The 25,707-nt window shown below is 34.6% G+C and overlaps 1 protein-coding gene across 1 annotated transcript; it reads right to left on the bottom strand.

Moving 5' to 3' along the window:
- Positions 1 to 13,404: 13,404 nt before the first annotated feature.
- LOC130444720 (15-hydroxyprostaglandin dehydrogenase [NAD(+)]-like) lies at positions 13,405 to 20,110 on the bottom strand. Its single transcript, XM_056779995.1, has 4 exons — positions 20,003 to 20,110; positions 18,784 to 19,017; positions 16,760 to 16,988; positions 13,405 to 15,891 (listed from the first exon to the last, which is right to left on the bottom strand). The coding sequence occupies exons 1-4, from the start codon at positions 20,108 to 20,110 to the stop codon at positions 15,491 to 15,493; spliced, it is 972 nt and encodes a 323-aa protein (XP_056635973.1). The 3' UTR covers positions 13,405 to 15,490.
- Between the last annotated feature and the right edge of the window lie 5,597 nt (positions 20,111 to 25,707).

Here is a 25,707-nt window from a genome sequence, read left to right as displayed (position 1 = left end):
TGTTTAAAACCGCTATATATCTCGTGAAATCTCCCAGAGATACTAAAATTTGTGCCCATTAACTTTCTTTGGCTTTAACATTCGAATGACCATCTACCTCATCAATCACATCTTTATATAGGATGAAACTGCTTCATATCTCGTCTTCAGAAGATCACCAACGAAACCAGGACTTCAATGTTGACTAAGTTAGACTAAGTGTATATACTTAAAAGGATACTATGTTGTGAAATTAGAATGAGTATATTATTTCTACTAAGACAGGTTGAACAAATTACTTCTGAGTTGGCTGTTAATATCCTTTGGTATTTTCTCCAATGTTAATATATATTTATTCATTCGACTTGTAGTTTTTTTTAAATACCCCTCGTATAGTACACTCACTCAGATGTATATTTACTTTGTTAGAAGCATATGACTCGACAAAACTAGTACTGGCATCAGATGACCCAAATAAAAAGTGAAATGAATTAATTCAAATAACGATATACGGACACCCACCCACAAGTTGACGTAGAAATTTTGATTTGCCCTATATTTCCCATTATTAAGTGAATCATTTAATTTTTGATTGGTTTGATATGTGCGATTGTTAAATAATAAATATTTCATCCCTTTCGAGGAGGTACCATCATGAAATTTGCTTCAATGACTGTACTGGGATGATTGTATTGGATGGAAACTTGTCAGGGCAAATATAAAGGGATCAAAACTGTCATAACTCCAAGTCTTCAGTTTATTTCTATTGATGATAATACAAGAACACATTGATCTGGGAAGGTTTTAGTAGAAATATGAAATCAATCTACCGCTTACACACAGGTAGCTCGATTTAAATCCTATAGAACATGGTTGAGATCTGTTTCCAAGCATTATTATCGACCAGAATCCATACTGAAGCTTATGAACGTTCTTCAAGGTAGAAATCGCCCGAAAATTTATTGAACTATATAGTTGAAAGCATACCAAGACTTTTTGCTGGGATAGTATTGATCGATTACCTTTAAAAAGATGATAGTACTTTAAGAAAACATTTTTTCATCAAGACACTGCATCTTTTTACATTTGAAATTGGTTGTATACCCGCCATATTCATCAAACCTGCATCAGGAAAAGATAAATCCGTGGACGCCGTTGCATCAACGACCTGTCCAGGAAATTCATCCCTTTCGAGGAGGTACCATTATGAAATTTGCTTCAATGACTGTACTGAGTTGATTGTATTGGATGGAAACTAGACAGGACAGATATAAAGGGATCAAAATTGTCATAACTCCATGCCTCCAGTTTATTTCTATTGATGTTAATGTAAGAACACATTGAGCTGGGAAGGTTTTAGTGGAAATATGAAATCAATCTACCGCTTACACACAAGTGGCTCGATTTAAATCCTATAGAACATGGTTGATATCTGTTTCCAAGCATTATTGTCGACCAGAATCCATACTGAAGCTTAGGGACCTTCTTCAAGGTAGAAATCGCACGAAAATTTAGTTGGAAGCATACCAAGAATTTTTGCTGGGGAAGGAAGACTTTTTCCTGTTTCTTCACCTTCAAGTTTTACCGTCTTTCTTTTAGTATCTTCGTACTCCCCAACATGATGATTTTTTTGCTTATTTGTTATTCTTAACGTGATTAATTTATTCCTTCATTTTATTTCATCGTTTGATTTACTTGAATTATTAAATGAGAAAACTTATTTCTTTTTTTCTTCTATAATAAGTCTATCGCCAATTCTTTCTTTGATATCTCTCCTTATCTTGGCTCTATGTTACCACCAGAAAGGAAGAGTCAGAATTTTAAATCTTTTAAACAAGTCCTTGCTGTGATTCCCGCTGTTTGGTTCGATTAAATATCTAACAGCTCTTTTTGGTAGAACATATCGGAAATGGGTCTCAATAAGGGCATAATAGACTGTTAAGGAAATGGATAAATTCAGTTCTTTGGACACTGATCCCAGCGCAAAGCAGAAGGAACACAATTTTTTAGATAAAGCTGTAATATGTAACTCCCATTTTAAGGATTTATCATTTATTCACTCCGAAACTGAAGAACGTTTACTTAAAAATCACCGCACTCGACTTAGAAGGCAACTCAATCCAGAAGACCTCTTTGATAAAAAAAGCATCTCTAATGACAATCATACCGACGATGACCTCAATTTTCATCTAAAAACAAAACTCATCATCAACTGAATGGTTCTTCAATGGAATTGTGATGGATTTATTCCTCGTTTGAAAAGAATCCAGCAAATAAACACAGAAGAACGTCTGTTTACACGAAACAAACTCTAGAATAGATAAACCTCCTGCTCAAAAAAACATCTTTCCCAAATAATTCAACAAATATTGGAAATATTTTGGTTATATTTCCGCCCCAGTGAAAACTGGCAGAAAAATTTCTGTTCAACTGTGGGCTATACATTATTATATCTTGTTTATTATTGGTTCAAACTAGAGATTAAACCATAGATAAAACTTTGGTTTAATCTTCTGTTTTACCTTAGATTGTAAAATTGGCCCTTAGTTTGTAGACCTAATGTTAACTATTAGATTTTAGCATACGAGTATTTCGTTTTAAATTGACTAAAAGGGTTATTGTTTACTGGTAACTCCCAATTAATTTCACAAATTTTTTTATCTATTAGTCGTAGATATATTTTTAGCTCTAAGTAGATGCATGAAAGTGATAATTAGCGGGGAAGCACAGGACTTTGTGCCCCAAAAAATCATTTTATTATATTGACCTACCATTTATCTATTGTTCTATGATAAATTTCGTGAATGATAAAAATAATTAGCTAAGAGAAATAAAATGTTCATGATCGAACTCGTACCAATGCATTACTTGTTATTTTATTTTAGAAATACTAAAAACCAATTCATTACTCAAAATTACCGTTATTCTCAGTTATTTGGTTACGTTACCATTTTAATTAATCATTTTGTTACCGTCCACTAAAATTAAAATTAGCCAGGAAGTTCATTCGCCTCTTATTTCATTTATTTTGATCAATTATTTCAATAAGATACAAGGTGATGTAATCATAATTATAGATTACTGCATCCTCTACATATATAATTTGATACATGAGTGAAAAATTTAATTTTTATAACAAAAATTTGTTTTTAAGTCTTCCTTTTCTTCGAAGTTTTTCTTTAAAATAATTTATTACTATTTAAAATTTTGTTTTTCCTGAAGCTTTACGTGCTATTTGAAACTTGCCATTTCTTTAATAATTATTTTCTTATTCCCAAAACTAATCGTACTACTAACTAATTCCAATATGTCATCAACACTTTTACATAAATTATTGTTTGTAAATGATTTAAAAACATTAAATACCAATGTTTTCTCATTAACTGTTGAAACAGCGATTTTTCGGCGCTTACGCGTTCTCTCTAAATTGCCCATAATCACACTAGAATTCACAATTGACTGTACACTGCACCTGAAAGAGCTACAACTAAACTAAACTGTTGAGAATATACAATTTGGACCCCCTTACTATATGAAAAAACCCACAATCGTAGTTTTGGTGAAATTTGTTGGAAAGAGATTCTTGAAAATTAAAATGGCGTGCACCAACTCTTGATTGCGGTAGTCATGGATATTAGACAACTCATTACGGAAAATTATGCAGCTCGGGATTTTAATTATGAAATGAAAAACAAAAATAAAATATATATTTACAGTGTATTTCAGTAAAACATATTTTACATTCTATAAACACATAACAAAAAGGGAATCCATGTAAAATGTTGTCAAGTTTCTTAAGGAATTAACATTTATTTCAGTTCCAAATGTAATTTTGTTATTAATTGCATCATTATCCAATAAAAAAGATTCTCCTCGGTCAGTTTTTAAAATGTCTGTATTATTTATAAAAATGTGTGTTTAGGTTAGGTAACCTAATCTAAAAACATCTAGCCTAACCTATCCTAACCTAACCTAACTTAACCTAACCTAACCTTTTGTTTTAGTGTGGGTGGTGAAATCTTTCAAATACCTCTGGGAAGGTGTCCCAGGTGTGCTGGATTCGTCCGCTGAGCGGACGCCTATCAGCTAAAAACCCACCCTCTTCTCCACCGTAGCTTGTGGAGCCGTTCTTAGCGAAGATCACCTCACATGCGCCTAACCTAATCTAACCTAACTTAACCTAACCTAACCTAACATAACGTAACCTAACCTGATGGAACCTGACCCAACCTAACCTAAAGAATTTAGAAATTTTCGGTTTTAATTTGTGGATTTTCCAACTTTAAAAAGTGGACTAAGTACTACATTACAGGTAATACTCTTAATGAATCCATCACGAGTATTATCTACTTGGAATACCTTTTCGTTTACCTGAAATATCACCGTCTCGAGTTGGCTCATCCTTATCTCAACGGATTAAAATCGTGACGAGTTGTAGCGCCCCAATTATAATATTGATACGACTATGTATGTACACAGGGTTCTGGCATGTCAAAAGCACGTCAAAACTTTATTCCGTTATGATTTATGGCTTGTCGGAACGCTGGATGTCCTTTACCGCACTGCATTCTCCAGCTGCAAGCGCTTATAAACTTACCTAAGTTCCCTATGTTCCCTAGGTCTAAGAATGCATGATAATTCATAATAATTAATGTTTTATTCGCTAACTCTTTGTTAGTACAACAAATCTCGAAGATCCAGCAGATCGTAAAGCTAGAGTGGATTCCAATTGTGTGATTTTAGCAAATATAAATGCCTCGTGAGTACTTGTTGCTATAAAATTGCTTCTACACTATTTTTTCAATGCACCTTGTACTCTGTTAACAGATTTCACTTCTAAGAGCTGATGATTGGGCTCACCCGGGAAAGACAAGACTATAATATCTCATTCAAACATATTCACTGTATATAATTTCACTCAACGTACCCAACAGTAATTTACATACAAGGGCGTTACGAATATTTTTCATAATGTATGTATATGTAATTCAAGAAACAATACTTGAAGATTTCGTACGTTGATTAAAATTGCGTGGGCAAATCTTAACTCAAATAAAAAATTGAAGCAATAAATTCTAAAGAAAAATTGAAGGGAGTATCAGAAATATCATTTGTTTAACGTTTTTTACTTCAGCCGTATCTTTAATAAATGTTTATTGTTCTACGTTTATTTAATGGATAATTTCTTGGAAGGAGAATGCAGATTAGCAGTATAAGTGGAAATGTTTCACTGAGGTCTTTATTTATATGGTTCATTCATCGAAATTGACAGTAGTTCCCAGTGGTAATGAAGACGTCAGATTTAAATAGAGCTCATGATTACTACATTTATGATTTCAACCTTGAAATTTATTTATAGGAACTTACTTATTCAATGCAAAGCCTATATCGTGACATTACCATACTTCATTTAACTTTGTCACAACTTACTAATATAAATGCATTGCCGTGGCGTGGTTAGGTTATCACCTTGCAGTCAAATGGTCGCGGGTTCGAGTCTGTTAGCAATTTGTATCATTCTATAATAGTATTTTCAATTTTCTTCACTGATGTGTGAGAGCTCGTATTGTCGCGGTGAAGAATTTCACTGATTCTTCCGAATTGACCATTCTACGTTGATCTAAAGATAGTCACGCACTTGTCGTCATCGGACGGAGTACACGCACGCATCATACGGATCGGATTTTCCGAGTGTGATTAAAAACATTGGTTCGAATAGATCTGCGCGCACAAATTCGCATCGTAAGTATCGGAGATCGGCAATGCCGACGAGAATCCGAGAAGGGGCCTTCAATATCAACAGTATCAGGAATTCCTAGAATATTGAAAAAATCTGGAGTCATCATCAATCAAATCAGGGAATGATGTGTGATATTCTCCATACTCCTGTCTGTTTTGATTGATTTGATGGACCCAAATTGAGGGCTTTCTGGCCAGCTTATGCTCTTTCTCTTCTTTTTCTGCCAGCAAGCAAAAAATTATTATAATTCCTTCAATATCCATACTGTATATTTCGCAAAAATCAAAATTTTTATAATAAACGAAATCAAAAACCAAACGCAAGAGATTTCCACAGCGACAGGATGCCACTCACGACTGGCGACAGACCTCGGAATCGGTAATTTGTGGAGCTTACACGTACCTGTGTACCTGTCGAAATAAATCCGATTGCGAACGCTCCGTCCGATGACGACAAGTGCGTGACCACCTTAATAGAACGGTGGTGACATGTCCAGTTATTTCAAAGAACCAGGCGACCATTTGTTTCGAAGTGCCTCGTGCGCGAACAACTTTTGTTAGATTTGGCTCATCTTGAAAGACTCATACAGTCGATTGTTGTTTCGGATTCATATGCATAGGTCCATAGCGCCCCGCGATTGAATTCTTTCAGCTTTTATCGACACGAGCTTTGTTTTTTAACGATTGTCAAATTATGTGGTATACAACGGGAACAAATTTTCATGACAACCAAATGTTCATGGAAGATTAAATGTATGCCTTCAAGAAATTTATACTGTAGCGAAGTGCTAACACGATTGAATTCGGAATACCAGCGAAACATGATGACAACGTATGACAACATGACAGCCCTCATATTCTCTTCTCTATAATTGTCTTCAACGGAAATAACTTTTTGCATTCGATAACATTGGACAACCGACAATATGAAATTTCTTCAAACCCAGCTGCTTTTCAGGGATCTTCTTCTTCCAGTGCCTGCTTCATTCTAATGAGGGGCAATCATCCTTTGGAATTCCTTACGATCTTCAGTCATGCGTGTTAGATTTACGTCATCACGTACATGGAACGTCTTAGCACGTCTTAGCACCTCCGACCCGATCCGTCGGGTGACCAACGACGACATATTTCAAAAGCTTAGGGTAGTCAAAACATAGCATTATGTTATTCTCCAGCGTGTTCCCAGGTTGAGGTCATTACTTGTGAGAAGCGACTTTAATTTAAAAAACGTGCTCCTGGCTATCTCTATTCTTGTCTTAATTTCTTTATCTGGGTACCACTCGTCATTCAGCCAACTTCCCAAATACTCAGGGATAACTTAGCCGAAAGATTCTGGGAGACTCAACTATATACCGGAGACAAAGTTATTGTGAACGTATTAAATTTGTGGATAATGTCCCGCACGCAAGGAGGCACAAATTCATCTACAGATAGACACAAATCATCAAAGAAAAGCCAGAGCACCAGCCTAAAATACTACTATTTATATCTTTCAGATGTATTTGTATTTGGGAATAAAACGGCGAATAAAAAAATTTTTAATAATAATATGAATTTTTTCTCAAGGTTAAATATTTACAGTTCTACAGACCTTATTTGACTGCGATTCTGTACCCTGCACGGTTCTAGCTCTCTAATATCCCCCAGCACTGTACCCTACCATTTTTATTTGATCTCTCTCTCCTTCTTGCACCTTCTTCTCCTCAAATGACTTAGTTTTCCAGCTGGCTTTTAACCCCAATTATCTTAATCTTTGACCTTTCACTTATCTTGTTATTGATAGGTCCTGCAGATCTTATTCTCCAAAGTTCTTCATCTATTTTCCTTTTCTATATAACCAGTTTTGTTGCTTTGTTTTGTGCCTTTGTTAAAAACCGTGATTCACTTCACAATTTTAGCTGCTCTTCTATAACATTTTTCTTATCAATTCACTTGATGTTTTCACGGCCTCACTTCCTTTGGCTTTTGTTTTATTTATCCCAGTCCGCTCTTCATTTTTATTTGATAATGCTGCTCTCAGTTATTCGAATCCACAGACTTTTTCTCTATGTATCCCTTTCCACCAACTACATTCTGTTCCTTGTACTTTGTTTTCTCTTGGTTTATTCTGAGTCTATAATATGTTGCAGCCTCATTCAATTTACAAAATACTGTTTCCCTTTTCTTCTTTGTTCTGGTTGTTATAATGTAACTAAATCTGTAATCATTTGGTCTAATTTTGGTTAGGTTAGGTTGTTTGTTTAGATTTTTCTTTTATTTATTTCAGTGCGCTCTTCATTTTTATTTGATAGTACTGCTCTCAGGTATTCAAATTCACAAACTTTTTTATCCTATTTTTTCTCTCCACTTTTTCTTTTGTGTTATGGTTATTACAACTAAATCGTCTGCAAATGCAACTATTTGGTTTCTCTTGCTATATCGTAAATTTTGATCCCTGCATTTCCTAATACTGTTCCGTCACTCGTTATTTAACCGTGATTTTTTTCGGGATTCCTAGATTATAGGCAAAATACATTTTATGGTGTCATAAGCCTGCTTAAAATCCATAAACATAACATGTAGGCCAAGATTTTGTTCATAGCTTTTATTCGTGTGAAGCTATGTAGCTGAAAACAACTCATTTGATTTGGGTGGTTATACAGAATAGAAATACGAATTGTACATGAAGGTTTGAAAATATTTTTCACAAATCACAAAGTAACGCTGTTCAAATCCTATCATAACTTTTTTGTTACGCTCTGCTAATGATAAATGATCTATCGTGACTTTAATGGCGTGGCAAGAAAAAATCCTGGTACCTATTACTGATTTGCAAATCCAATACAATGCCAAATAAATAAAAATCTTATTGAATCACCATTGTCTGATGTGCTTCATTCAAGGCAACCCACTCCCTGAAATGTTATTAATATTATTATTAAAAGCAACAAAATTTTCGATTCTTGCAACCTCCTAGGTTATTCTTATAAATGCGTATGTCCTGTGGTAACTTAGATGTTGATAACTGTCCATTTTTTCGCTACTGATTTCGAAAATTATCAAGAAAGAACAAAATTTCATCAAACTTACACGATTTTTCCAGCATTACAATAATTACAACGAGTAGAATATATATTTGAGATGCCACGAAGAACTGAAGCTAATAACACTACATTTGTAAATACAATCATCAGTAGTAGCACTGACAACAGTTAAATAGCAATCGAAATATGAGAGAAATGATCGACATCGATTTCAAGATCGTTTAAATAAATAACAGTCTTGGCGATCAAGTTCTTTCGCGAACAACCACGATGGTGTAGTGAATTTAGTGCCGGTACTATACGATACGTTTAACGTTCGCGTTCCAAGGTACTGCTGAACATTAGAAGGAACTGCAATGCGTCACAATGCGTCTAACGTTTGCGCCAGCATTCACTTTCCATCTTGGACGAACGAATCAAATAATTGTTTACCAAACGAATGCCCACTAGGCTATATAGAAGAACATGAAAAGTCCATCGTTAATACTGCAAAAGGTGTATATGTACAACAAGTGTTGTTACTGAATACACGGTTTACACCACCACTACACCAACACTCACAATTACACTGTCCGCTAAACTGTTTACCTGCAGTCTCTGAAGACGATAACTTGGTTATCGAAACACAGATAGTGTAGTTGTGGGGTAAGCAATATATTCAGTATGAATATCGCCAACGGTTCCAGAAATTCCAACTTAACAAGTGTTGTTTCCAGCTTCGTTCCAATGTCGTGTACTCCTTCGACGCCTATCAAAAAACCAACTTTCCATGGCTAACCTTCCCGTGCTAGCAATCGAACGCAAACATTCATCGAATGACATGCGCACTACGAGCACACGATGCCTCCAATCATACCAGTGACTAATACATTCCAATTGGAAACTTACAAAGTTTTTGACTTTGCTTTATCGGGGATTCAATTAGCTAGCTCTATTTGAACTAATCATGAAGCACCTTCTAGATAAACTGGTTTGACGAAGAAGAAGAAATGGTGTTACTTGATCACGATCATCCTTACCATAACATTATACAAACATTCATATTTCTTCAGCTAATTGCTCTTCCATTTGCTCCTTGCTATTTCGCTACGGAATATATGAGCTGAGGCGACAGCATCTGATGAAAATCTGGGCACTAATGATATTGAAAATACGAGTTGTTACGTGTTTAAGTGTGTTGTTGATATCTGATGACAAATCATATTAATACGTAAGGATTTATTTTAAATAACATGATAAATTTAACACTTTTTAACTCATGTAGAATCAATTACAAAACAAACAAAAATAGTTATATCGTTCCTAATATATGTTGGAAACAATCAGTAGAATGGAATTTGCGCGATTTAGAATGGATAATTAATTATCAATACCCGTTTGTAATTAAATTGGTCAAACATAAATATATCAGTATGATAAAGAATTTTCAAGAATTCCATTATATAATATAATCGTAGTTATTTGTATTGTATAATTATTGTTACGATCATTTATTTCCTGAAAACAATCTAGGCAATGTGAAGTTTCAGAGCTAAATCGAATATTTTGGATATTTCAAACTCCACCGAACAAAGCACTGATATTGAGTGGAATTTTCTAAAACATATGGCTGCGTAGCATCAAACTGTATCTTATGGATAAAAGGGATACATGTTAATAAATTGGGATAGAATTGGATTGCCATGGAAACTATTTATTGATAGTTATGACCTGAAACGACAATATTTAGATTTTTGAATCCTTATCATTTGGAAAATTAGATATTGCTAATGAAATGTTGAATATTTTAGACGAGTGCTTAGGAAACTGTAGTGCAACTGTTGCGAGAAAAAGTTACCCAGAAGAAAATTCCTTACGTTCCTATTATTCCTTTCAAATAAATAATAATTAGAACATAATTCCAATATACAACCTGAGAAATGTTGTAAATAAATAGCGGGTTTTCCAATAAGAGGTGTTATTTTGATATTCAAAGAAAAATGCCATTTTTTGAGATAAATGATCGGATGTTTATTTCATTATAAAGCCGTTAATAATGGAACACATCAGCCAAATGGCTGCCACGACTGCGCTTACAGAACCATATCCTTTTCATGAAATTTTCCGTAACCAAAGCTGCTGCCCTATGTCCTCGATAGCCTCACGAATTCCATCTTTGAGGTCTTGAATCGATGCTGGACTGTTGGCGTAGACCTTATCTTTCACGTGGCCCCAAAGGAAAAAGTCGCAAGGTGTTAAATCACAAGATCTCGGTGGCCAATTGTGATCACCTCTTCGAGAGATAACACGGTCCGGAAATTTTTCCCGTAAAAGATCGATGGTTTCGTTGCTTGTGTAGCGCCGTCTTGTTGAAAGTAAACTTTGTCCAAATCAATACCATCCAATTCCGACCATAAAAAATCATTAATCATCTTTCGATAGCGCAATCCATTCACCGTAACTGTTGCTCCAGCCTCATTTTCGAAAAAGTTCGGTCCAATGGCACCGCCAGACCATAAACCGCACCAAACAGTCACACGTTGAGGATGGAGAGGATTTTCAACAATAACTCTTGGGTTTTCCGAGCCCCAGATTCGACAATTTTGTTTATTGACGTAACCACCAAGGTGGAAATGGGCCTCATCAGTTAAGATGATTTTTCGATGAAATTCCGGATCCTTTTCATGCATTTCAAGGACCCAATCAGCAAAGACACGACGTTGTTAATGATCGGCCGGCTTGAGCTCTTGTGTTAACTGAACTTTATAGGCCTTAAGACCCAAGTCTTTATGCAAAATGCGGTGTAATGACGTTTGTGGAATGGCTAATTCCTAATAACGACGAGAAATGGACAAACCTGGGTTTTCTTCAACACTTTGGGCTACAGCAGCAATATTCTCAGTTGTTCTTGAGCGACGTGCACGGGTTTTATTCTTCACATCACTAACTTGTCCCGACAGCTCAAATTTTTCCATCAATTTCTGTATTGCGATCCGAGAAGGTGCTTCACGTCGACCCAAAAATGTTTTAGTTTTACGAACCGTCTCTGCCAAACTTTCACCATTTTTATAGTGAATTTTAATAATTTAAATATGATGTTGAAGCGTGTATCGTTCCATTTTCATTAATGGCGTAGTTTCTACTTGTCAAATGTCAAAAAATGACAGCTTCAAAAGTGACATTTACCGAAATAACGGGCTGTTCAAAATAACACCTCTTATTGGAAAACCCTGTATAAAAAATATTAGACTTGAATCAACTAAAAATTTTCCCTTTAACGAGGATGGTTTGAGATGCAGCTGGCTCAACAAAGAAAACACAAAAATTTTAGAGGAAAATATATTTATTTTTCAATGTAATCTTCTTTTAGACCCTTTTTACAATGAGAATCGTCAAGCTCCTCAAATTAACCATCAACGCCGACATCATCTCTTCATTGTTTGGGCAATATTTGACCGAGCCATTTTTTCAAGTCTGGGAACAGAAAATAATCCGAGGAGGCTAAGTCTGTCGCATAGGGTGCTTGAGGTAGCAATTCAAACTTTAGTTTATTTATTTTGATTACCGCAGTAACGCATGAGTGAGCTGGTGCATTATCTTGATGAAGCAACACTTTCTTATTAACCAAAAGCGACAGTTTTTACTTGATTTTTTTGCTTTGCTTTTTTGCAATAAGTTCGCATAATACTCGCCGTCATGTCCTTGCCTACAGGTGAAACGGTATTTGAGCCGGTTCTTCCATTTGAGTCCATTGTTTTGATTGTTCTTTTGTTTCGGGTGTTAAGTTATGGACCCACGTTTCATTCATGGTTATGAAACGGCGCAAAAATCAGACTTCATTTTTGTTAAACTTTGCTAAACACTTGATGGAAACAACTTCATTACTTTATTTTTGTTCCATTGCTAGCAAATGCGGCACTCATCTTAAGCACAGCTCACTCATGTCCAAATTTCCGATGTACAGTATTTTTTGAATCATAATCTCATGGTCTTCGCATGAGGTGACTTATTATTTTCATGATTACAAATGCACTTAAAACGTTTTCTATTGATGGTAACCGAACAAATACTAAACAACGTGGCGTCTCCAAACTTGTTTATAGATTGAGTACTTTCTAATGCAGTGGAATTTTACAAGCAACTACCGTCATCTCTAGGTCAGGTCAGGTACTTCTGGGACCATCCTCATATTAATTTGACGGCATAAGGTCCGGCATGAATATTACATATATTAGGAGTTCAAGACCGAGCAAGTTCTTTGACCTTATTCCACTTAACTTTCTGATTATGACATTTAGTATTAATTTATTGTCCACAATATATATCAAAATTAATAGTTCAACCATTTGGATTGATTCTAAACCTTCATAATTCCACCAGACACTTTCCGCTTGAATCGACCTCTCTCTGCGACAGATTCTGGAAATAATCTTTCGGCAGGTCAACGAGCTGTTTATATACTTCTACTAGATGTTTGGCTCAAATCTAACTTAACTTATGTGACACTATTCAACAACTTTTATAGATGTTATCTAATGATTTTTAACGGGAATTTATGGTACCTTTAGAAGATCCAAGTGAGATGTCCAATAATCGGCGAGTGCTGGTACTAGATTGGATTTCTACCTACTACCACAGCTGCTTTAAACTTTAATTTCCAATAATGCCTTAATAATAACACGAATTTCTCATACTGTTTAAATATATTCCGTAATTAGTTCTTCATACAATATTTTTATCGAACAATATATTACAGAAACGAATAGACATTTGAAACAAAAACAAAAATTACTTGGTTAGTTCGTTTGCTTGTCAATCTCAGATTCTTCTAAAATAAAAACAAAGTTTGTAATTTGATTGTCTTCCATTTTAATAATTTATCGTTCCAGATGTTTTTGAATATAATATACGTTTATTATAGTTTTATTCAGTGATTTATTCATGAGAAACTGTCATTTGATATACTGACAAAGGACTGTTTGCAGTATTGAACTAGTGGAAGAGATTGGTAGAGAAATATGCAGGAAGTATTGAAAAACCTTAACAATATAAGCTAGATTCCACTATTGATCTATTTATCGCACGATGGAAACCAAACAAGCCAAGTACTGTTCAATATTATGAGTTTGTAAACTCTACGAATTTTTTGCCTGTTATCTACATTAGGTAAGTTCATACTGAAATGGAAGGCAAACATCTCAGTTTCTACATGTTTTCATTCTAGAGATATATGACGACATAATTAATATTCTTCCCTCTATTTTTACCTCAAGTTTATTATGAAAGATGCAATTAGAAAGAAAAAAAATGAAGAGGAAATACCTAACAACTAAAGTACAATAAGACTGTGGAAAATACGTAAAAAGAAGGGCAGAAGTTAAAGAAAACTATTATTTGGAGACCACAAACTCAAGTAATCATAATAAGAAATCACTCATTAATATAAAAAATACAAAAGAAGATATAATAACAAACGAAGATTATATCATCAACATGGAGACAATATTTTGATGATCTTTTAGAATGAAAATAGCAAGTAGAATTAACAGAAACTCAAACAACAAAAGATGTTAAAAGTTCAAAAACAATACAATACGAGGATGGTCCTAGAAGTACCTGGCCCAACAAAGAAAACACAAAACATATATTTATTTTTCAACGTAATCTCCTTTTAGATCCATACACTTTTTCAAGCGATGTTGAATAAACTCCTTAAAATAACCACCAACTATCGACATCATCGCTTTATTGTAGAACAATCTTTGACCACCAAGACATTTTTCCAAGTCTAAGAATAGAAAATAATTCGAGGGAGTCAAATCTGGTGAACAAGGCTTGAGATAGCAATCCAAACTTTAATTCATTGATTTTGGCCATTGCAATAACAGACGTATGATGGCGTGCATTGTCTTGATGAAACAACCTTTTCTTCTTAGCCAAATGCGGCCGTTTTTGTTAGATTTCTTTACTCAAACGTTGCAATAACCTTGAGCAAATCAAAAGCTGTAAATATCTTGGGTTGGCAATAACACAAGATGAAAGACTGGAATATAAGATAAACTAGAGAAGTGGAACAGCTGGAAGATTAATCAACGAAATTAAGACCAAATTTCAAGCGGAAAAAGAAATGCCAGAACAAGTAAAAACAAAAAGATATACAAAATTAGCCACGACCTTCTGGACATATGTAACGGACACATTACAAACTCTCACACATGAATAAAGAAGCAAAATATAAAGTACAGAAATGAGATTTCTAAGAAAAATGGGGAATAAATCAAGATACGACAAAAAAGGAGAAATATTATAAAAGAAAATTTGAATGTAAAATCATATCAAAATAAAATCGAATCGAAGCTCTAACTTACACAAAGAGGAAGACCAAGGAGGAACTGGACAGAAGACATTAATATGGCAACGGAAAATCGAAGAGTAAGATGGTAGGAAATAAAACAGAAGACACAGGATAGGAAACTAGAAATGGAATGGAAAATACTGTGGGAAAAGGAACCCACGTAATAACTCAACTTCAACATGCCTTACACCTGAAAAGGTAAAAAGGCTTTAAGATTAAGTAAATTATCTTAAATTTCTCATTATACAGCTATGCTAGGTCACCAGCATACATGAAATCTACCTGAGTATCACAATTTGAAACCAAATTAACAATTATCACAATCGCAAATCTGAAATAAACTAACAATATTGTCATTTAATGAATCTTTTTTGGAAATCTTTGTTGTACATGTATTCCCAACCATAAGCTTTGATCAATTCTCAGGTTCCGAAATTTTTTCAAATATAATAAGTGAAATTAAGGAAGAATTAATAATATAAATACCACAGTTACCTTCCTCTGGTTGATACTCCTTTTTTTTAATTGCTTTTGAATAATCCATTTCGTAAGCAGTTTTGTTATTTTCAGTAACCCATATCGAACCGGGCTTCGCAAGATCTAGGATGCGTGCAAGATTTTTTCCTACAATTTCAGGATTTTGCTTGACGTTATGTTTGGATTCGTTATGAAATTCATTGAAAAAATTTTGATTGATAGTTTTATCCGTCAAGTCATCTTTGAATAATTCCGTATCCGTTAATCCGGGGCAATATCCGAAAACCTTAACGCCCGTCCTTTCGTAGAGTTTACTCGAACCCAAAGCTCTGGTGAAACCTGAAACGTTCATAAATTCTTAGCCTAAGAATGAAACGAAAGGCATAAATTAAAAACACTGTGATATTTTTCTAAAATATATTATATCCACATACTTTTCATAACGTCAGACTAAAGCTTCTATGACATTACAAAAATATGATTCATCATTAGAGTCAAAATTTTGATACACCGCCTGTTTAATTTCATCGTCGTTGTTAAATCTTCTACCCCTTAACTCGGCCTTTAGCTTTACGATTAAAAAATAATCGGGCGGGGCCAGGTCAGGGCTATATGGTGAGTTTTAGATCCCTGTGAAGCCACAATCGTGTATAGTAGCTTTGGAAAACGACGCAGTGTGGGCTGGATAATTTCAATAATCAAGCAGACGTATTGGATTGTTGCTACCACCTTTTTGGTGCTTTTCGTGCTCTTTTGAAACGGACTCTCCTTCCCGACGCCACTCCATGGAATCTCTTTTGGATGTATGATCATAATAGGAGGCTTGGTACTTGCGGCAATTATACTGGACGTTGCTGTTGAACTACGCTGAGATTCGAGGCACCCACCAGGACATCCCGCAGAATTTTGGTTAATAATCATATTATTTTCACGATAATCATTTTTTTACTTGTTCAAAACTAGTCCATTTTCAGGAAATTTGTCATTGATGCTGACGAAAGTCATTAATGACAAAAGTTTTAATTTTCCTATATGAATTTGCTTAAATTCAATGGGGGATCAATAGAATTATTTACTTATATTAACTCATTAACTAATACAAAGTGTCATTTGCTATAAATTCTCGATCGATATAATCCGACGTTGCCAAATAGTTTCTTCGATTTTTTCAAACTTGCGTTTAAAATAAATCGTCTAGATAACATACCAACTATTCCGAATTGGGTCATGGTGTGTATGGGAAAACCATTCGAAGGTAAAATACCCATAATCGATGCAACATTCACGATTATTCCTCCTTCCCCGGCGCTAGATTTCGCCATGTACTGCATGCCTAATAACGTTCCTATTATACAACCTCTCATATTGATGTTCAACTGTTTTTCCCAATTGGTGTCATCTAATACTCCGGCGTTGTTTACTATCACATCAATAACCTAAAAAATTTACGTGAAATTAGACGAAACTTTTTTTTTCTTCTTAACGGATTAAACGGAATTGTTTCGATAAATAAGTGGGGCACTTCTATGATGCAATTAAAACCGTTGTTTTCGAATTTAATCTGTAACCAAACGAATTTTAGTAATTAAAGAAATCAGGTTAACGTTGATTATCTATGGTATCAGCTATTTTGAATAAACTACATTGAAATAGTCAATGAAACAAATCAAACTTTGACATATCATCGAATAAAGACTACCTTTTATGAAAATAGAGGTCGCCATAATCGAGTTTTTATATTTTTGCATTTCAAACGGAAGCTGTCCAATTTGGAGCTCTCTATATAGTTTATAAATATGAATGAAAAAAATCTTAATTAGCCTAGGAGGCTTCAAACCCATTGTGGTTCTCTTTTTTTTTCAATAATTTGGAAACTTGGTTAACTACCCAACCATATCCCATCTTTTTTTCCACTTTTCCTATTTCCAATTCTGTTTATGCGATCAAGTATATCGCCTATTTTCCGTCAGAACACCGGGAAAGCACACTTTTACCAATTTAACAATGACTAGTGATCACTTAAATAGTCTTCTCTATTAAGTGTATCGTAAGTTTTATTTCTAATCATCAATCCTGACCCAAACTGCTCCGGTTATCGTGAAATCATTTGGGTTTGATTATATATTACGATGTAAAACTCTTATTTCAGTGTATCCTTCAACAATTTCATCCGTACTAGCAGTGTAACTGTTTCAACTGCATCCTCTTCCCTCACTAATTTCGTCCATTGCAATAACTGATATGTGAGCTGATGAAATAACACTTTCTTCTTGACCAAATGCTACTGTTTTTGCTTGATTCCTTCGATCAAACGTTACAATAAGTTTGCATAATACTCCCCATTGAGAGTCCCCATGCCAAGCGCATCTCAAAAAACCAACGCCATGACCTTGTCTGCAGAGGGAACGGTCTTTACCTTCTTGGATCCAGTTCTCCCTTTTCACTCCAGTGTTTTGATTTTTCTTTTGTTTAAATGCCTACTATGTCTGCCAGCTCGTGCACTCACAATCATCCAGTACCGTTTTTTGGATTTTTTGGACTCTCTACTTCATTTGGTCGACCACTGCGATGCTGGTCGTCGCAGGTCGGTACTGGTCAATAGTCATATCAAGGTTAGAGAAATGTTAGAGACTATCGCAATATCAAAAAAAAGCATTTGCCAAATAATAACTAAAAGATTATGTAAGCGTAAAATGTCCACACTTTGAGTGCCGAGATAACCAACTAAGAACTAAAGCGCATTCGAATGAACATTTCTCAGACCCTATTGACGTGGTTTAACCAAAATTTCGCGTCTATATATAAGTATAAATGAAACAGAAATTCAGCACTACAATCTTGAAACAAAAAACTGTCAAGAACCTGTTTTATAAAGGCAGAGTCCCTTTAATCTGACGGATTAGTTTATAAGACCGTTTTCTGTATCTTCAGAAAGATTAAACAATGACATGATAGAATTAGTCATGATTACTTGATAAAGAAAAGGGAGAACTTGCAAAAGCAACTGTATTTGAAGAAAAAGAAAGTTCTCTTTCATTAGCACAACGCATTCTATCCCCTAGCGACTTTTTCCTCTTTGCTAACGTTAAATTTCCACTTGTAAGGAAGATATTTGCATCAGACGTGAACTGGAAGGGTTAAAAAAGTTAAAGCATCGGTGTAAAATGTCTTATGTGTTTGTTGGGTCGAAACTTATGACTCTACACTTGTAGCTCTGTGAATAAGGATTACCTGAAAATACATAGAAGTGTTTCTAAAGGCTTTATCCATTTGATCGACATCTGAAACATCTGCTTCATATTGAACAACTTTAGAATCTCCAAATTCATCTATCAGAGTTTCCGCACTTTTTTCCAGTTTCTCTTTATTATTATCAACAAGGGTGACAGCTAGCATACCATGAGTAAGGAATTCTTTGGCGATGTTATAGCCTATCCCTGATGCACCTCCAGTTATTACAGCTACCTGAAAACATACTCCATGAATTTAGTGAAAAAACTCCACTAAGAAGTAAACAGAACAATCAGACTGTCAATATTGAAGCCTCTATAAACATCAAACGAATTGAAGAAATTTAAGCTCAGATGATATGAAAAAATCCAAGTGTACTAAGCATTAAGCACCAGGAAAACAATGAACCATTGAGGGTTAATAAAGAAATGATTAAAAACCGTAACCAATACAGTCATTCAACATTGCACGTGAGATATTAGCAAGCAATAATAATTATAAACAATATTAGGAAATACTTCATGCTGGTAGCTGATTGAGTTCAATGTACACTGACACTGCCGCTTAGGATTTGGTCCTGTCTGAACATAAAATATCACCATCACTGCAAATTCGCTTGTTGGGTGTTGAGTAATATGTCCAGGAGTAGTCAGGTGTTCGAATTAGCTAAGGCAGCTTGACGAAAACTTGGAGCCTTCTTTAAGACCAAAAAGCTCTGTACTCCGCAAAAGCTTCTAGTCCTCTACAAGGTCCAGATTCGCCCATATTTGGAATATTGCTCGTACATTTGGTGCTAGGCTCCCAAGTATACTCTGAGGATGTTCAATTCAATTCAAAGGAGAACAATTTGACTTATAGTAGATCCAGAGTCGACCAGAAACTTGGACAGCTTGGAGAATAGAAGAAAGGTCGATGGCCTGACTCTGTTTTACTGATACTACCGCGACTAATGCTTCTCCGAGCTGTCTAACACAATCCTCCCTATAGCAGTATTTGCAAGACCCAGACGTGGCTCATGAATACCATGAGTTCTCTTGCAGACGCTCAGGGACTGCTTTCCTTGGAGAAGTACAAGTCTGTGGAATCAGCTACCGAGCTAGTCAAACAGCTAACATAATTCAGATATATTGAGTGAGTGATTAAAATATTTTTTCCTAAATTGTATTGAAATGGCCTTCAATATCATTATATATATAAGATGACATAAGTCGTAACTTACTTTATCTGTAAAATTCAGTTTCTTCCATGATTCTGTAGAGCAGGTTCTCATCGGCTTACAAGAAAAAGTGGGTCTTAGAATATTCGAAACAGATCTAATGAAAGCCATCGGTATAAGTATTACATTTGGCAGGCAATTTTGATGTCTATTTGAACAATAACTGACAAAGTGACATTAGTCATATATGATTTCGTTCATTGAATCTCTAATGGTAATTTCATATGAACAGTTTTTGTAAGAAACAAAAATTATAAATGTTTTTGACTTTTTACAAAATTTGACATCACAAGTTCCCTTAGTAATTGAATATTTTGTATCAAGTAGACTGGACAGTAGTGTGATTTGGCCAATGCGCAAGGAAGTGATGTCAGAAACATTCGGTTCCTGTGATAAAGAAGTAGAAGAATTTTTCTTCCTAGTAACTGCATTGTAGTGCTTTCCGACGCCATGAACTTCTTTGGAGCCGCTTCTCCTTTATCAATCCATTGTTTTGATTGTACTTTGTTTCGGGTATGAAGTGATGGTTATGAAACGGCGCAATAATTTATGTAAAACATTGCCAAACACTCAATGGAAACATCTTCACGACGCAGTTTTTGTTCAATTGTGAGCAAACCCGGCACACATCTTGCTCCCAGCTTTCTCGTGTCCAAATTTTCAGTTAACATACGATGTTTCGTGGAAACACTTGCTGAGAGTTAGACTAAGTGCAAAGGAAGATATTGGAAATCACGTAACGTCAAAATGACAACTAGTAGAGATAATTGTGGACAGGTAATAAAATTAGAAAAAACTCAACAAACAAATAGTGCAGCTATTTAAATGGAGATTACGAGAAAATAGGTAAATCCACAATTTCGATGGGTAAATGAAAAAAAACAGCCATAGACTGATAAAAATGTAAATGCATGAAAAATCTTCGCATACAGAATTGAGGAAAGATGAAGAAATCATAAAAAAACTATTATTTGTTTCAACTTGATTGTTAACTTTTGTATTAATATAATCAATGTGGGTCTGTATGTAATATTTATTAACATCATTAAAGCCTTGCTTGTTTATGTCAATATCAATTAAAAATCAATCTTAGATATGATATACTGAGAATTTTTCAAAATGAAAATATTTCCAAACGAGAATATCGCCAGAGAGCATTGTTTAACCTATCAAGAAGTTGTGACAAGCAGAACTAATGAAAAGGAAATAGTACAATATATATTCAATTCCGGAGCGTTCATTCAAATTAAGAGATGGTTTTTTTATAGGTACTTATATATTTTATTAATTTTAAACACTATTTTCATTATTCTGACCTTGATAGTTGTATAATTTGAATTTTTGGGTCAATATTTGAGTTGTTTTGCGTATTGACATTATACTACCTCAATTTTAGAGCTTATACGATACCTTTTACCATCATGTGTATTAACAAGCCAAATTCGGTCGTTATCGCTTGATTTCTTCGCTCAAATAGTGCAATGAGTTCACATTATACTCGCTGTTGATAATTTTTCCTTTTACAAGATAGTCAATGAAAATTATGTCATCCGCTTTCCAAAAAAACCGGCGCCTTGACCTTGCCTGCAGATGGAACGGTATTTTTACCTTTCCAGTCCATTGTTTTGATTGTGAACGGTGCAAAAATTCGGCTTTATTTCTGTAAAACACCGTCAAAAACTGACTCTGAGATCAATAACAGGACATACGTTACTCGATTGGAAGAAATAAGGGACATGTGCGATATTCAGGATGTAGTAAGATGGGCAAGGAGCCGCAGAAGAGAATGGAGAGACCATGTTGACAGAATGCCAAATGAATGGTTAGCAAAAATTGCAAAGGAAAAGAAACCAGACACAACTCGACCTCCTGGACGACCACCTATAAGGTAGTATGAAAGCTGGTCCTCAGCATCCCAACTACTCCTGGCAAACCCTTGATAAAAATACAGGACCTAGTCCTAACGTAAGAAGAAGAAGACCGCACTTTCTGAAATACCTACTATGTCTGCTAGCTTCCGCACTTTCAGTCGACGATCATCTAGTAGCACAGTGGATTTTCTTCAGCATTTCTGAAGTCGTCACCTCATTTGGTCGACCACTGCGATGCTGGTCGTACAGCCTCGTTTAAACTCTGCTTCTCAATATTTTACTGTTATTCACGAAGGAGGAGTCTCATCCAGACCAGAATATAATTCAGCTTTATCTTGGTTGGGCTAATGCCTTTCAAATAAAATTATTGTATCACATAACGATGACCAATTGTTTCCATATTCACAAATTTACTGAAGAGTTCACTATTGACGGCTGCCAAACAAATAGTAAACAACGTGGCGTCTTCTATCTGGAAACATGTGCTGTATACATTATGTTCTTTCTAATTCGGTGGTATTTTTCAAATAACTACCTCCACCTCTAGTTTAGGCCAGGTACTTCTAGGAACATCCTCGCACTCTTGCACTGACTAAGTTGAGTAATAATTAAAGACTCTACTCGACTCGGTTCGATAAGTTCGATACCCTTTTTATAACAAGAATCGTCAGGCTTCTCATAATAGCCATTAACTGCAGATATCACCTCTTCATTATTGGAAAATCTTTGACTACTGAGACATTTTTCCAATTCTGGGATCAGAAAATAATCTGAGGGGGCTAAATCTAGCGAATAGGGTGCATGAGGTAGCAAGTCAAACTTTAATTCATTAAAGTTGTCCATTGCAATAACGGATGTATGATATAGTGCATTGTCTTGATGAAACAAAACTTTCTTCTTAGCCAAATGCGGCCGATTTTGTCTGATTTCTTCGCTCAAACGTTGCAATAAATGCGAACTTATTAATACTTTCGTTCTTGAAAGTTTTTCCTTTTTCAATAATTTCAGCACTAGCTTAAGAATACATTTTGATGAATCTCTGATCTTATTAAAATAATTACGCAAAATATGATTGAGATAATCGATTTTTTCTACAAAGAAATTTGAACTATAGGGCTTGGAAGTCAAATTTTCTTATAAACTTCATCTCCAATAATTTTACTGTACTTTCAATTATGCATTTTCATTGAACCCTTCTAATATAATTTTGCTTTCCATGGAGGTTCTATTCCAATTTTCAAAGCAATCATATTTCTTACCTTTTTTCAATGACTTATGCATTTTATATTACAAAAAAAAATTATTTTTAACATTTCACAACTAACTTTTTGAGTTCTTCCTTATATAAAGCATTCTACACCAGAAAATGCATTTTGATACAACAATTATATATTGAGAGACATTCTAGGAAGATTTGCATCACCTAAAACTGTGGATAGATGCTTATATCCAAATCCCACAGCTATCGTACCGCAGCTTTATTTATGTCAAACTATTTTTCATCGTTAGTACTAAATTTATTCATTTTCTAAACATGCATTAGATATATCGCAACAAAATAAATCATTGTGTTCAATATTTGTATCGCCGTACTCAAAATCTACTACAGAGAAAGACCAAGGGCTTACGTTAAAGTGTGTTTTTATTGGTTAATACTTTTACTTACAGAGTTTCGATTAGGATATTTGTTTAGGACTTATAAATTTAAACGAAGTAAGTTAAATGCAAAAGAAACTTTGAAATCTTAAAATGTACGACAACATATGATTTCCATTTTACATTTATTTCATCCTACATAAAAAAGTCGGTAATTTTTTTGTTTCTATATCAATTTTATTTTCAATCTTAAATAAAGAAAAGAAAACTCAATACTATGTATTACTGCATTGCTCTACAAAAGATTATAAAGTGTTTACAGCTTTCCTTACTTCGCTGATAGATAAAATCGTAGGATCTTGTGGCTCGTTATTAAAATCTTTGTCTTTATCATTTTTCTTAGCACCATGAATAACGGCATCCATTATTTCTTCTTCTGTTAACGTTCCCGCTGTGACTACTACTTCATCGCATGTGTGAACTAACTCCTCGGAAGTCATTTCTACGTGAGACATACAATTATTCCACTATTGATTCTCCTTTCCAAACTGGACTGCAATGACTTTTCTCTTCAAACCACTTATTTATTTAATTTCTTCTGTTTTGAAATTAGTTTTTTTTAATAATTAACAAATATGTACGGAAAGGTTTCCGCGGTCAGGATTATCAACAAAAGAACTAGGTTCGCGAGTTGTACCGCGTTGGAATTTAGAAAATTATCGACGTTTCGGCTCAAAGCCATTATCAAGAGAATGGTTAGGACGAGATGGTTATTTGTTCATCGGTAAGAAGTGATCCGATTCCGTGGTCTCAATCAGTCTACTCCACGCAACGAATCACCCTTTTTATTCGTTGATTCCAAGGCCTCAATCTGCACACTCTTTGGAATGTCACCAAGGAAATGAAAAGCTGAAATAAAAAAATATGAAAGATTTAAAATAGGAAATAAAAATGATTTTTTTACCATCGAGAACACTGTTGACGCTAATACACTCACCGCTGGTCTTGAGCTAACTTCTTTGCGTGAAGTAGGCAGATTTAGACCACGAAATCGTATCACTTACACTACCAATGAACAAATTTAATAACTACCCCGTCATCACCCTTTTAAAGTTCATAGGTTTCAATATATATATATATATATATATATATATATATATATATATATATATTGAGCGTTTTCTTATTGGGAACGTGGCAATGAAACACCAACGTAACTATCTAACTAACGTAACCAGACTAACTGTAATATATTTGTCTACTTTAAATATTGAATACGATTCAAAGCCACCGAATACATAAGTATTCTGTAATAAAACTACAGTGAAAGTTTTGTATTAGAAATTATCACTATTTCGTACAGAAAAACAGACTATAAGACCAGCGCTGCGCTGACGGCATTGCTATTCCGGTTATTATTGGGTCCCCGTCGAATAAGTGATTATGTGTTTTAATGACTTTGATTATTTTCAGGATAACTATAAATTCTAAACACCCAACGACTTTGATTTATTTCAAATCATCGAGCTCAAGAAAAAATGAACAGACAAGACATTTGATGCACTACAAAAACACGATCCATCCTTTCAGCATGATGAACCTATTTTGGGAATATGTCATGGCTTGGGTTTATTTATACATGTTAATTACATATTTCTTGAGTAGTCTCTACATATTCGACGAGTACCTTAAGCTCGGCCACATTAGGAGAACTATTGGAGATTTTATCTATTTATTAGATATGATCCATTTTTTCTTCGAGGGATATTACAATGCTTTGGATCATAGGACAGTTCTCAGTCACCGTTACATAGCACGCCGATATTTAAAATCTTATTTTATAATTGACGTCATAGCTTTGTTACCAAATATTTCTTTAATTGCTTATCTGATCACATGGAGTCCTAAAGTCATTTATATGAGATATTTCGGTTTGATAAGGATTTTTAGGTTGAAGAGACTCCTCAATGCTTTTGACCTAATTAAAAATTATAAAGATTACACGAGCTATCATTTGAAAGCAATCAAATGTGTTCTCATATATTTTGCAATCGTTACCTTTTTATACTCAATGATATTTATTCTTAGTTATCATATAGACAGATTTTCAGAAATTTATATAGTCCATGATAGTAATCTCGATTTTCTTTCTACAACTTTGATTTTGTTTATGGTCAGTCAAGGTCTCGAACCCCTTTATACCCAATGGACTATTTTACTTATCACCATATGTTATTTCTG

The sequence above is a fragment of the Diorhabda sublineata genome, chromosome 5 (assembly GCF_026230105.1).
Source record: "Diorhabda sublineata isolate icDioSubl1.1 chromosome 5, icDioSubl1.1, whole genome shotgun sequence".
NCBI classification, from domain to species: domain Eukaryota; kingdom Metazoa; phylum Arthropoda; class Insecta; order Coleoptera; family Chrysomelidae; genus Diorhabda; species Diorhabda sublineata.
The sequence above is the reverse complement of the archived record's forward strand: the minus strand, read 5'-3'. Positions and strand labels throughout refer to the sequence as shown.

Excerpts from the sequence above, each read along its gene's own strand:
- LOC130444720 (XM_056779995.1), bottom strand. The coding sequence starts at position 20,110 with ATGGCTTTCATTAGATCTGTTTCGAATATTCTAAGACCCACTTTTTCT. Across the intron at positions 19,018-20,002 it reads AACTGAATTTTACAGATAAA|GTAGCTGTAATAACTGGAGG; the intron begins GTAAGTTACGAC and ends GTATGTTTTCAG. Across the intron at positions 15,892-16,759 it reads GACCCAATTCGGAATAGTTG|GTTTCACCAGAGCTTTGGGT; the intron begins GTATGTTATCTA and ends TGAACGTTTCAG.